The 14,497-nt window shown below is 43.0% G+C and overlaps 1 protein-coding gene across 26 annotated transcripts in view; it reads left to right on the top strand.

Annotated features, from left to right (window-relative positions):
• PARD3 (par-3 family cell polarity regulator) overlaps window positions 1–14,497 on the top strand; it is a 706,589-nt gene that overhangs the window by 502,656 nt on the left and 189,436 nt on the right. For 2 of the 26 annotated variants that reach the window (XM_032259808.1, XM_032259809.1), the window contains one exon: window positions 388–508. The exons of the other annotated variants lie outside the window; for them this stretch is intronic. In XM_032259808.1, the coding sequence (XP_032115699.1) occupies window positions 388–418 (31 nt within the window). In that variant the 3' untranslated portion in view covers window positions 419–508. Of the gene's footprint in view, window positions 1–387; window positions 509–14,497 lie in introns of those variants that run through there. 26 annotated transcript variants of the gene reach the window in all.

The following is a 14,497-nucleotide window of genomic DNA, read 5'->3' on the forward strand; positions in this document are numbered from 1 at the left end:
TTTCTAGCTGTTGTCCATATGTGACGGCTGAAAACCTATCAGTGCAAAACGCTAAAGCAAAAGTAATGTTGCAATATTACCATTAAAATTGAATCCTCCAATTACATTTAGAATGATTACCTGGGTCCCGAAGCATTGTTTTATTCAGTTTTGAAGAGGAAATAGATAATTTAGTTTGTAACCTTGTTTGGTTGAAATCAGATATACTGCTCTCTTTTCCTTTTTAGAATATGGTCGTTTTCAGAACACAATGAACATGAACACGTTTTAAAAACGGAATGTTGTAGTTTGGGTTATACATGTTAGGCGTCTGAAAGAACAAACGCAGATTCTTGTTGCTTTCCTCACCTGTACTAACTGTGTGTCTATACCGTGTCTCTCATTTAGCCTTGCCAAACTGAAGCCTGAGAAGAGATGAACAACAAAGCGATTCAAAACATGTCTTGAGCAGCACATATTGCACAGTTGTTGTGTTTTTTAAACAAAAAATAAATTTACTTTTCATGAATTCTTAGTGGCTGTTGACGAATTTTGTTTACGACATCAGCAGTTTGATGGTTTAGTAATTTCCTTATTAATCCATTTAGAACTTTTTGATCTTGGTTTCAAGCTTGGGGTTTAAATTACTGCTTGAAAAGGCAGAGACATGTTTTCTTCCCTTTCATTTCTTTACTGGCCCCTTTTCATAGTGGAAAACCATAGTCCTCTCACTGCTGGCGTATTCAGAAATCATCAGCACACACCTATTGGACGTCAGAATCAGAATTTTCAAGATTCTGTAAAGGGCCACCACCCATTTGGTTGTGTTGTGTAACCTCCAGTGACTTTGGGATGCAGGCAGATGTCACAGATGATGCAGGGCAGAGGCAAAGAGATGTGTGGGCAGCTGCGGTCACCCATCAGAGGTGACATGCAGTGGATAGATTGATGACCAGATGGACCAGTTTGAAGCGCCTTTTGGCAAAGGTTTCAGTCCATTTGTGGATTAGAGTTTCGACCAAAAATGGGCAGTTGTGGGGTGGTGGTGTAGAAAAACAAATTTCTGTGCTTAGGCATGGCTGAACCAGCAAGTCCTTCCTGTGTGAAAAAGCTGCTTTGGCACATAGTAATCCCCGGGTTTGCTGAGACCATGTGTTGAGAGAGCACACACTCTTTCATGAATGTTTCTGGAAAGAGTCCGCCCAGCCTAGTGTTCGAATCACAGATCCAAATGCTAGTGCAGGCCACTGGATCTCCAATAGTCCTTACTTTGGATTGAAACCTTCTCTTTTATAAGAAGCCTTAATTCACAGTTTCATTATTCATGGCTTCTTGGGATTTGAGACAGAGACTGTATATTTAGTTAGTTCCTTTTCCTGAAAATGTTAGCATTGCATTCTTATTGAAAATAAATGTGGGTTGAGTGCATTGGCTCAAACCTGTAATTCCAGGCACAGGGGTTCGAGACCAGCCTGGGTAACACAGTAAGGCCCTGTCTCTAAAAAAAAATTTTAATAAAAAATAAAAAGAAGTAACTGAAGTCTTGAAAACCATTGATAAAGGGTATTGTGGATTGGGTCTAGTGCCTGTGAGAAGGCTTGACCTCTGCTCTGACTTGAGAGCAGTTTTCATTTCTACCCTCACCCTACCCAAGGGAAAGCCTCCAGTTCTATTCTAGTAAGGAGATGCACAGAAGAGTGTTTATTTGGTCGTGCTAGTTTTTCATGACTTGGGCCTGGCTGCCATGGGGATTAATATAACCAGGTTCACTGGTACATCAAGTGGCATCCTGTGCAATCTGCTGATAATTTAAGGAATGTAGTTAAAGTGAGCACATAGAAAGCAATGCTTCTCCAAATGAAACACAGCAAGATTTTTACATAATTTTATTTGCTTTCTTGTTTATCACCTGGACAAAGAAAGCTCTGTTTTGTAATTATACACCCTGGGAGGCTTCCTTGGAATGAGTTGTGAATTTGTAAATCCTAAGGACTTAATGTATGCTTCTATTAATTTTAATTGAAACAAAGGTTTCCATTTTTAACAGAGGAAACTACGTGTCCAACTGACCTCTAAGGTAGCTGATACCATATTCTTCAAGTATTCTTCTTTTCCTGGTTAGCAGTTTTAAATAGAGAACCTCTGACATTCACAGTGCCCAGGCTGAATGCAGAGATAACCGAAGGAGGCATAAAGCATGACGGCCGGGCCTCTCAGACCTTTTCTGATGTTCTTTCACGTTCCTTTTCCATAGACCTGTGGCGTGAATATAGAATGCAGGTGTCAAGGATGACACCCGCTTTATAGTCTCTGTAAAGCAAACCTTTTCGCAAAAGAAATTCTTGACAGTTCTGAGATGCTAAGTCAATTTCAATTCCAGGCTGTGTGGAAAATGGAATCTTTTTTTCTGCAATTGATGTGAAAATTGAAGGCTACCGACTATTCACTTTCTAATAACATAGGGTAAATAAATACTATCACACCATTGAAAAATGCACTCAGAAGGCAGACTCAGCTAATGACATTCACCACAACATATATTGGAAATATTCCTTCTGAATGCTTTTACTTGTTACCATTAAGGCTCCATATTATTTACATTAAATATAATAGATCAAGCACATGTTATTCCTAAATGTATTTTTATCAAGCCACAAATTAGTACATAAAGGTAACCGTTTTATCCTCAAACAAACAATCTTTTAAAGAATTTACCGGGGGACCTGTTTCCTAATTGAGTTTTGGTTTTCTTCTGACCCATATTTAATAATAGCCAGTTTAGAAGCAAAAGACTAAAATCAGAATAAAGTATGGATCATAGTGAAATAACAGGTCTCCTATTAACCTGCTTGCGGGTTTTTTTTGTTTGTTTGTTTGTTTTTTGTTTTTTTTTTGACGGTTGACCCTTTTCCCCACTTCCATCTCATGCTCTAAGCCAAGGGCCAAACCATCCTGGTCCTCTCTTCCCTCTTGTGGGCAATTCTTAATTCTTTCGGCATCATCCATGACTGTTCTTTTTTTTTTTTTGGATGGTGGAACCTCTGCCCCCTCCATCCCATGCTGTAAGCCAAGGCCAAGCTCCTGAAAACCATTCTGGTCCTCTCTTGCCTCTTGCAGGACATTGCCCCTATAATTCTTAATTCTTTCTTCTAAAACCGTCTGTGACTACTTTTTGTTTATTTATTTTGAGACAGGGTCTTGCTCTGTTGTCCAGCAGGAGTACAGTGGTGCAATCATGCCTCACTGTACCTTGTGGGCTCAAGTGATACTCCCATGTCAGCCTTCCTGGTAGCTGGGACTACAGACATGTACCACGGTGCCTGGCTAACTTTTTAAATTTTTTGTAGAGATGGGATCTCACTTTCTTGCCCAGGTTGGTCTCGAACTTCTGGCCTCTAGCAATCCTCCGGCCTCTGCCTCTCAGCATGCTGAGATGAGGCATGAGCCACTGCTCCTGGCATTGCTCTTCTCTCTACAAGATTATTCATTCACATTGTTTTACACTATGCTGTCACTTCCTCCATCTTAGAGAAAATTCTTTCTTAGCCCTACTTACCCTTCCTGCCATGATCTCATGTTCTCTTGTGCCCATCACAGCAGACCCTTTGATATATTTGCTGTCTCTGTTTTCCCATTCTCTCTTGAACTTGCTTCAATGAATTCTTGACCCCTTCCAACAAATCCTGCCCTCATCCAGGTCACCAGTTCCCTCTGCCTTGGGAAGTCCGGGTCCGTTTTCATCCTTCATTGTGGTCCGCCAGCAGCACTCCGCATGTTCATCATTGCTCTCCTTTGAGATGGCCTCTGCCAGCCTTCCCTCCTCCCCCCGGCCTACCCCGTTTGGTCTCCTTTGCTAATTCTGCGCCATACTCTGTCCTCCAGGCCTTGGTGTGCCACAGGGCTCAGTCCATCGTCCTTTTTTTCTCTCTTTTTGGTAACACAGAATTTTGATGGTCTCAGGAAACAGAGCCTTTGCAATCTAAATACAGTATAGGCAGATGACTCTCAAATTCACCTCTCCTGCCTGGACATTTTCCTGGAACTCTTCACTTGTAGTTCCAACTGTCTTCCTGACACGTTCACTTGGAGATCAACCAGACACCTGAAACTTCACAGGCTCTCCACTCCCTGCTGGACCCCCTCCCTGCACGCTGCTCCCTTGAGCATTCCCTCTCAGATAATGGCAGCTCTGTCTTTTTAGTTGGTTAGATCCAGAGCCTTGGAGTGATCCTTGACACCTGATTTTCCCTTATGCCCCACAAGCACTTTGTGAATGTATAAAAGCAAAAGTCCATTAGCTCTGTTTTTGGCACACATCTGCAGTCCTACCACTTTTCAGCCCCCCCACCACTGCTACTGTGCCCCAGTGGGCGAAGCTCCGTCTGCCCTCTCCCTGGTTTAGGCAGTAGCTCTCTCCCTGTGCCCCCTTGCCTCAACCTTGCTTCCTGCAGCGTATTCTCACCACCACAGCCAGAAGGCACTTTTCCCTCCTCTGTTCAACCTCCCAGTAGCCGTTAGCGCCACTGACAGCAAAAGCCAAATCCTTAGGGTCCCACAGGATTTGGTCCCCCACCCCAACCTCTCTGACCTTGACTCTACCCCTCTTGCCTTCAGTAACTTTTCTCTTCCCTAAACCCACCGGGTCCACTAGAACCTTTTCCCTTGCTCCTCCCTCTACCTGGAGTACCCTTTTCTCAGGTATTCCTAGATTCACTCTCGCACCTTTAACATCTTTATTCAAGAGTCAGCTTTTTAGAGGGTCTAGCCAAAATCGCACTCTGCTCCCTCCCACGCTGACACTGTCTAGCCCACTTTTTGGCACCATTTTTCGCATTTGCACTCCTACCTGAGGTATGATATGTCCCACAATGTCAATGTACGTTGACATTGACAGAGAATGTAAACCCGTTTTTCCCTTGCCCTATGCCTGGCAGACTGCATGATGCGCCCGTCATCAGTTCCCAGTAAATGTAACGGATGTCCCACTGCCAAAACCCTTCCATGACCATCCTCTGCCTCTGTGCCCGAAGCCTCTCTGAAGCCTTGGAAAGCAGCCCTGTGTTTTCATCTGGGCCTGCTGGATGTGTCCACCTTGGAGCAGCCTTCAGTGCCAGTGTAAATGCACCCCAGTCCCCATACCCCTTGGGTTTATAGCACTAAGGCATACGGTCTGCACCCTTCACTCTCAGACTAGGAGCTTGTCAGAAATGCGGAATCCCAGGCCCTGCCCACATCTACTGACACTAAAATGTGCAGTTGATCAACGTTGGAGATTTCAGGTCGAGAGGCAGCAGCCCGTACGCTGGTCCCAGAGTTTGCCTATGGGATTGTGTGCCCCTTACCCACTGTGTCACAGGCTCAGTAACACTGCTCTGTGACAGTCTTTCCTCCTCACTTTGTGTCTCCACTTCCCTCCCAAGTGTTTCTTCCCTTAAACCACTGTCCTGAATCCTTGTCTCAGGGTCTGCTTATGATGAAATCCAGACTAAAGCAATATTGAGCAAATGAATAAATAAAACTTTTGGAATCAGTAGCAAATAGTGTATGTTGGAAACTTCTATTAGGGGTAATTTTGCAATTTATGACAAGTCTTCATACAAGGGCAGTGCTGGCGACCCTGTCTTTGGAAGGTGATGTCACTGCTGTCTCTGCCTTTGTATATGTGCATGCTGTGACTGCAGAGACAGTCCCCAAGAGCAGCCTTCCATGCTCCATGGATCTACATCATGGTCTTTGGATTATTATTGAATTTCTTTTTTTCTTGTAAAAATAGCAATGGATGATTCTTGTAAATTAAAAAAAAAATTTTGATTTTTTTTTTTTTTATGAGACATTCTTGCTCTGTCACCTAGGGTGGAGTGCACTGGTGTAGTCTTGGCTTGCTGCACCCTCCACTTTCTGGGTTCAATCAATTCTCCTGCCTCAGCCTCTTAAGTAGCTGGGATTACAGGCATTGACCCACCACACCTGCCTAATTTCATATTGTTAGTAGAGATGGGGTTTCACTATGTTGGCCGGGCTGGACTCGAACTCCTGACCACAAATGATTCGCCCACCTGGGCCTCTCAAAGTGCTGGGATTACAGGCATGAGCCACTGTGCCTGGCTTAATTTTGATTTTTTTAAATAAAAGTTTTGGAGACAGGACCTTGCTCTGTCACCCAGGCTGGAGTGCAATAATGTGATCCTTGCAACCCTGAGCTCCTGGGCTTAGGTGACTCTCCTGCCGCAGCCTCCTGACTAGCTGGGACTATAGGCGCATGTCACCGTGCACGGCTATTTTCTTTATTTTTTACTTTGCAGAGATGGGGTCTCACTTTGTTGCCCAGGCCATTCTCAAACTCCTGGCCCCAGGTAATCCTCCTGCCTGACCTCCCAGAGTACTTGGATTTCAGGCATGCACCACGGTGCCCAGCCATGATTAAAGTATTCTCTAGTACGTAAGACTCAGAAAAGATAATAAGGATTGCTAGCTTACATATTCCATGTTGGGCATTTCCCTGTTTTCAGGCTGAGGATTATACAGTTGAGTGGTGATAGATTTAAGCAAAGTGTGTGTGTTAGCATTGCCCTTTCATGTCTGCCTACGCCTCAAAACATCAGGGTCCAGGAGATGTGTAAGACTGTTTCTAAAGAAGTCAAAACTGGTTTTACTCCTCACAAGCTTTGTGGGCAGCTGCTGCAGAGCAAATGAGTGGGTGGAAGGCCTCCTCCCTTCTTGCCACAGCCATGGACCACTTACAAACAACCTCTGCCTTGCCCACAGGGGGCGCTCTTGGGCTTTCTCTTTCACTGCTGCCCTCTGGGTGTGCACACGTTTCTTCAGAGGCTCCGGGACCCAGCCCACACCTGGGGCCTGGAATCTGAGGTATGCCTTGGCAGGCTGATGACAACCTCACCTTCTTAGTTTCTTCTCCCAAGACATTTATGATATTTATATTGTGACTTCCATTTCTTTTATAATGAAAATACGATCTAGCAATGTTAGTCTTTTTTTAAAAAAAGGAAGAACTTTACATTCTCTGTTCATACAGAGGAACAGATACTTTGAAATGACAGAAACCAACTACAGCGTTTTCCTACTTAATATATTAAGGTTTCTCAGTGTCTACTCTCGGCTAATTTAGAGGATTATCTATTATCAGTTTTTATCCCATTTCTGATTTAGGTGGTATGTAGCTCATTGTGACTTTTTGAGGCAAAAAATAAGCTGTTTCTTACGTAGCTGATGTCCACCGATGCTCTGGCTAGCAGCACTCCACTGCATGTTGATACTGGTGGACACTGCAGAGAACCCCATGTTCAGTAACCCATTTATGCCTCTTAATAACCCTAAAAGGCACTAATTTTAGCCCTGTTTGATGAATGAAGAAACTAAAATATAAAGGTTTGGAGAGGAACTAACTTACCTAGGTCACGAGATAGCTGGTGGTAGAGCCACACCGAATTTGAACAGTGGTCAACCTCAAAGGCCACGTTCCTAACGCTCCCCTGCACCATCTGAGCCTTCTTAGCCCTTCCGGGTAGGTTTTGCCACCCCCAAAACCTGTGTGGGAGCCAAGATTCCTATGCAACATGATATTGCTATTGTGAGTGCGATGGAAAAAAGATTTCTGTTCCTAGCTTGGGAATGCAGAAGTTAGTATTTTTTGAACCTGACTTTCACATTTTATTCCTATTTGATTTCTTTTTTTTTTCTTTTTTTTTATTGAGATAGTCTTACTCTGTCACCAGGCTGGAGTGCAATGGTGTGATCTCAGCTCACTGCACCCTCTACCTCCTGAGTTCAAGCGGTTCTCCTGCCCTCAGCCTCCCGAGTAACTAGGACTACAGGCGCATACCACGACACCTGGCTAGTTTTTGTATTTTTAGTAGAGGCGGGATTTCACCATGTTGGCCAGGATGGTCTCGATTTCTTGACCTCATGATCTGCCAGCCTCAGCTTTTGAAAGTGTTGGGATTACAGGTGTGAGCCATCGCCCCCAGCCCCTTACTTGACTTCTATTGCTTTCTCTGTGGTCTCTTCTCTTCCCAAAATAATTCTTTTTTTTTCTTTTTTGTTTTTGTTTTTTTTTTTTTTTCAATTTTGTAGAGATGGGGACTCACTTTGTTGCCCCTGCTGATGTCAAACTCCCTGCTGGAGTACAGTCTCATGATCTCAGCTCACTGCAATTTCAGCCTCCGGGGTTCAAGCAATTCTCTGCTTCAGCCTCCTGAAGTAGCTGGGATTACAGGTGTCCACCACCACACCCGGCTAATGTTTTGTATTTTTAGTAGACACAGGGTTTCACCATCCTGGCCAGGCTCATCTTGAACTCCTGACCTCTTGATCCACCTGCTCCGGCCTCCCAAAGTGCTGGGATTACAGGTGTGAGCCACCGCACCTGGCCAGGATGATTTCAAAGCAATGCCCTCTTTCCTCCGGCTCTGTTTCTTCCAGGTGACTCTGTCCTGCGAATTCTCTCCCTCTTCTTGTTTCCACCCTCATTTTCCCCTTCCTTACTGCATGCTGCCTTGTACCTCCACCACTGCTGCCTCTTATTTTCCGCTATGAAAACAATTATGAGGTCATTCTTCTTTTCTACAGGATGTGTTAGCAGTTTTTGCCTCCTCTCCTCATTCCTCTGTTTCCTCGTCTTTCTCTCCACCTCAACCCACGCCCTGTCATTGCCGCTCAGATCACGATTGCCTGATCCTTGGAGGGTCCACAGGCTCACCTCTCCAGGCTTTGCTCCTTGTGGGGGCCATTCAAGCTCAGCGTCACCTGTCTCACATCTGCCTGGGATCCTCAAACCTGACCTTTGTAAATTTCCACTAACTGAAGATTATAGGGAAAAAGACCTTTCTTCACATTCCTGCTTTCATAACTGATTTTAGTTATTAGGAAAACATCCCAAGTTGAACTTTTGAATTCCTAGAATTTCAGATTTCTTTCCTTTTTAAATTTATAGTAGTAGAAAGTTTTTCCTTTTTTATTTTTTGAATGGAGGTCTTAAACTCAGTGGCAAGAATAAAATCACTTGCCTATTTGAGAAAGTAATAACATCTAATTTATCTCAGGATAGCTTGATTCTGAAACAGTTTTAAGAAAGTAAAGTTTAGATCAACTGCAAGTAGGTACTCTAACAGGATGGAAATTTTCCTTTGATTTTCTTTCTAGGACACAGCAACAGCTGGCTGCCTGATGTTACTTTGAGCACGGTGGCAAAGCATTGATAATCACTTAGGCAGAACACATTCACATAAAATTTTACCTGCGTTGCACACACACACAAAATCACCCGGGCAGTGAAATAAATTCTGAGCATTTTATTGCTCACTTGACAAAAATGGCTTCTAAAGATGAGCAGGTGGGTTGTTTTTTTCAAACTTGGTTACGGAGCAGGTGTGATGTTTTTAGTAATTGAGAGGTAAAACCATTCATTTCATACATTCAACAGATATTTACTGGAGTGCCTACTGCATCCTCGGCACTGTTGGAGGTGTTGGGATTTAGCGGTGGATGCAGGAGCGATGACAGGCGCTGAGTAAGTAGGTCCTGCTCCCGTGGACCTCATGAAAGGGAGATAGGGAGATTGTGAGAACTCGCCACAAATGGGCCTAGCGCAGACTAGAAGCCATCTGCCTTCTGAAAAATGACATTAAAACTGAGGTCTGAAAGAGGTTTTGACTCTTTCTCTGAACTCAAAGGGGAGAAAGGAGCATTTTCCATCAGTGAAATTTAAACTTTTTTGATATCATCTCTAAGAAGAAATACATCCCAGCTTGCAAGCTTGCATATCCATATGTGCACAAATAGCTAAAGTCAACATTTCACAAAACAGGTGATACCTGCTCTTCTCAGTGTGATGCAGCGTGATGTGTTTTATTGAGCAGCAGCATAGTGGCCAAGAGCCTAAACTCTAAAGTTAGGTGTCCTGAGTTCAAATCCCAGCCGTATGCTCACCAGCCTTGTATGTGGGGCCAGTTAATTAACCAGTTTGTGTTTTAGTTTTTTCAGTTGTGAAGTGTGGATGATCATGATACCTGCCTACAGGGTTGTTTTGAAGCTAATGTGAATTAATAGAAAGCATTTTAGAGCTCCTCCTGGCACAAAGTAAGTACTTTGTAGGCATGAGCTGCTGCTGCTGTTACTAGTATTCTAGAATTCATTTGTTTAAATGGTAAGTAAGTGCCACTAAATCAGTATCAGGTCTTCAGTGAGTTCCAAAACACAATTTGAGAAACATCGTTTAGATGGTGGAAATCCTCTTGGTTTGCCAAGGTGGGATGAGGAATCTGGAGTTGTTGGAGAGGCAGGTAGCCTCTCATAAATGACTCTTGATATAGCTTGGCTCTGCTCTGAAGGATAGTGGATAACCATTCAAGAGAATGGCTTGATAAAATTTAAAGTGTTTACAAAATTAAAAGATTCCTCTAATCACAATATTTCAAGTGAACTGAAAGGCTAGACCAGAGTGAAGCCAGGAACTGTGAGGCAGCTTTTGTAAAAATCGTGGCCAGTGATGGAGGTAGCCGCAGGCACAGAGACATATAGATTTATTTCTCAGGTAGAATCTAAGGAACTTGCTTATTTGTTTTTCTTTTTAAATAAATAAATAAAAGGGAGAAAGAACAATAAGAAAGAATTGTCACAGTTTTGGCCTGGTCGGCTAGGTGGACAGTCACACTCTGACTAATGAATACCGGAGGAGGGTCGTATTTGGAGGACATGTGGCATGTTGCATCTGGTATGCCTGTGATAGGTCTACATGGAGGTAACTGGAGGGTGGATGAGGGGGAAGGGCTGGCACTGTAGAGATTTGGAAATCAAAGAAACGTCAGGTAGTGGTAGAAACCATGGCAGTGTGAGTGAGGGGACTGTCTGGGAAGTGCATGTAGACGGAAGAAGTAATAGGAGGCGGCCTGAGAGAGTTCTAAGGCCCCTTTGCATATCCCTGGAGCTTTGGGCAGGAGTGGGGCAGAGGAAGGAGCTGTTGGTAATTGAGGAGAGGCCCCTGCAGAGAGAGGAGGAAAATCAGAAGAGTGCGGTCACTAAAGCCATTAAAACAAGGATGTGTTTTTAGCTAATTAGAATGATGTTGTCAACATCTTTCCTGCTGAGGTCAGAAAGTCCTCCTGGTCTTGGCTACCTGGAGTGATTAGTCAGTGGGTGTCAACTGGACCTATTTTGAAGGGTTACCCAGCACTCTGTGATATACTCGGATATTTCCATATGATGTGGGCGTGGCTGTCATCTCTGATGCTAATGCTTGTTGAAGTTAAGAACATTGCATATCCCTGTTTTAAGAAGCATCTTTCCTGACACTGATACAAACACAGGCACAAGATCTCTGCCAGATTTCCATAGTTTTTGAGCAATAGAAATGACAGTTTAGGTGACACGAATCCTAATTGCAGATTTTCACAAAGGATTGTAGCTTTTAGGATATGAGGAATTAATTTGTAAGTAAATACTTAACAGAAGTTGCAGGGTAAAATAAATTTGGTGATTAATTTTCCTGCCTGTGGGATCGCTTCTTACCCTCCGTGGTGAGAGACTGTGCCATTCACTGTCTCCGCCTTTCTCTTGTGTGTTGGGAGGTGTCCTGCTGAACACAACCTTCCTAGAGGTGCCTGTGGGTTAAGGATCTTGGTGGCATTAGCTACTCTAAATTAGCTACCTAGTTCCAGTCTTCTCTTACGCTTACAGAACAAGTAAAGAACTTATAGTCAGGTAGATTATTTTGTCAAAGTCCAAGCTTTAACATTGTCTCCAACCCCGCCTTTAAACACAGACACACACACACACACACACACACACACACCCACCCACCCACCCACCCACCCACCTGGGTGCTGTGTCACCCAGGTTGGACAGGCTAGAGTGCTGTAGTGTGAGCACGGCCCACTGCAATCTCCTGCCTCAGCCTCCCGTGTAGCTGGGGTTGACAGGCATGCACAATTATTTATTTATTTATTTTTGTTGAGACAGGGGTTTCACATTGTTACCCAGGCTGGTCTCAAACTCCTGACCTTAAGTGATCCTTTCAATCTCAGCCTCCCAGAGCGTTGGGATTACAGGTATCAGCTACCACACCAGGCCAAAGTTACCTTTTCTTGGAAGATTTTCTTTTCCAATATTGTTTTAAAATATTGTGACATTTCACCATTATAACACATAATCAGGAGTCCCTGCTATGTACCTGTGTACATTTCCTGATTGGGTTTTCCTAAGATTCATGAATGCTTCTGTTCCCATGACTTCAAAACAATTCCAACATACTATGATTTATAGAGATCTTGTTTTTCGGGGCAACAGTATCCATCTTTCTTGTCTATCCAAAGGGACATACCAAGTTCTTGGTATGTTCAAACTATTAATGCAAACTTTTTATTGTTACACACGCATTTTTAATTTCATGAGCCATTCTGTGTATTATGTACTCTGGGTATTGCACTCAAAAACATTTTAACTGGATTTGTTTCTGAAAGTGTATTTCCGGGGAAAGTGTAGACTTACACGTATTTCCTGCTGTGACACAATTTTGATTTTCTTTTGTATTTTCAGTAATAAAGTATTATGAACTAATTATTATTTTTAAAAAGGTAGGCCATGTAACCAGTTAGCTATTGTTTGGTAATATTGGTAATAGTTAGATACCATTACAGTCTTTAAATGGGTTACCACTAAGGTGTTAGATCTTTCTCAATTTTAATGAACAAACAGAAAAATGTATACAGCATTTTTCCTATAGAACTCCTTTTTCAGAAGGTCCCATGTTCAAATTAGTTTTATACGTGCAGGTCTTATCTTTTATTCTCCAAGTTCTATGCTTTACTTTTTGATTACACTCCTATTTGACAGAATTTCTTTAAACATTATTTATCTTGTAAGATGGACATTCTCAGAGTCACAAAAGCAGAATTTTACCCTATTTCCATTTAGTCTGGTCAGCAAAGGAAAAGGACCTCTCTCTTTAGAAGTGTCTTCCACTGTTGTCTATATACACAGCTGGTGGACAGCCGTCTGATTAGAGAGAAAGCACTTATTAACAGCCAACATAATAGAAAGTGCATGAAGCCATCACCAACTGGAGCGTATCCAAATAGCATCAGCAACAATGAGGAGAAAATGAAAATCAGCTCTGACTCATGGATTGCTGTTTCCCTTTTGTTTTCAGTGCTGACAGTCTTTGTCAGCCGGAATAGCAGCCCTGGCCTGGATATCTATTGGTGTTTATTTGCAGTTATCTCAATTAGTTCTGCTCTTAGCCTTTTGGGAGGCGCTGGGCTCCTCCCTGCACTCTGTTGGCCACTGTGGGTTGGCTTTTGAGGGGACCATCTTGAGAGAATCCGTTGTTGGGAACTCTAAGACTGAACAAGTCAGGTATTGATGTGAAGATGGGAGCATTTCCAGAGATGTTGCCAAGAATATATTCCTTTGTCTCACGGGGAAACCAAATAGATGAAAGCAGACACTCCTTGCTTGCTTATCTCCACGCCTCAATCTGTATGAAATTGTGTTGGCTGTAGCACAGACTCAAATACTTGTGGCTTAAACAAGCCAGAGTTTTCTTTTCTTTCCTTTAAAATAAGGCTGGGGATTGGAAGCCCAAAAATCATATGGTCGCCTCAGAGTGTTACCAACGTCACCACCTCCTTTTTATTCAGCCATCCTTAATCTGTATTTTATTATTATCATCGTTTTAAATTGTGCCGAAATATACCTAATATTTTCCATCACAGCCATTTTTAAGCCATTTAGTTCAGCAGCAGTAAATGTGCTCACATTGTTGTGCACTTCATCACCACCATTGATTTCCAGAACCCCGTTCATCTTGCAAAACCAGCTCCGTACCCATTAGCCACTAGCTCCCCATTTCCCTCTCCCCCAACTCCTGGAAACCACCACTTTACTTTCTGTCTCTATGAATTTGACTACTCTGGCTCCCTCATATAAGTTGAATTCGTAATTGTCTTTTTGCCATTAATTGACTACACTTAGTATAATGTCCTCAAGGTTCGTCGGTTGTAGTGTGTGTGAGGATTTCCTTCCTTTTGAAGCTAAGTCGTATTTCATTGTATGTATATACGTCATTTTGTTTATCCATTCACCCATGATGGACACTAGCTGTTGTAATAAGGCTGCTACGAACACGAGTGTCTTAACATGTATGTCTATCCCCAGTGTCACCGCAGGGTGACAACTTTAGCTAAGTCAGCTTCTTTCTCAGGGTCTTTTCCAGAAGTGCCACTCATCAGTTTCTATGAACCAGAAATGAAGGGTAACAATGATCATAAACAGCTCATATTTATTTAGTACTTCTATGTGCCAACACACAGGGTTGAATAATTCATTTCATCTTTACAATAAATCTGTGAGGATGGTTACATTTTACCAAAGAGGAAATTGAGGTTTAAAGAGGCTAAATGAGTTGCCCCTCACAGCCAGTTGACAGCATAGCGTTAGGAAGAGGCGGAGCTGGAATTTGAACCCAGGATTCTGGCTCCAGAGGCCATGCTCTTTACTGTTTTCA

The sequence above is a fragment of the Sapajus apella genome, unplaced genomic scaffold (assembly GCF_009761245.1).
Source record: "Sapajus apella isolate SASKATOON/1434 unplaced genomic scaffold, GSC_monkey_1.0 scaffold111, whole genome shotgun sequence".
In the NCBI taxonomy this organism is placed as follows: Eukaryota; Metazoa; Chordata; class Mammalia; order Primates; family Cebidae; genus Sapajus; species Sapajus apella.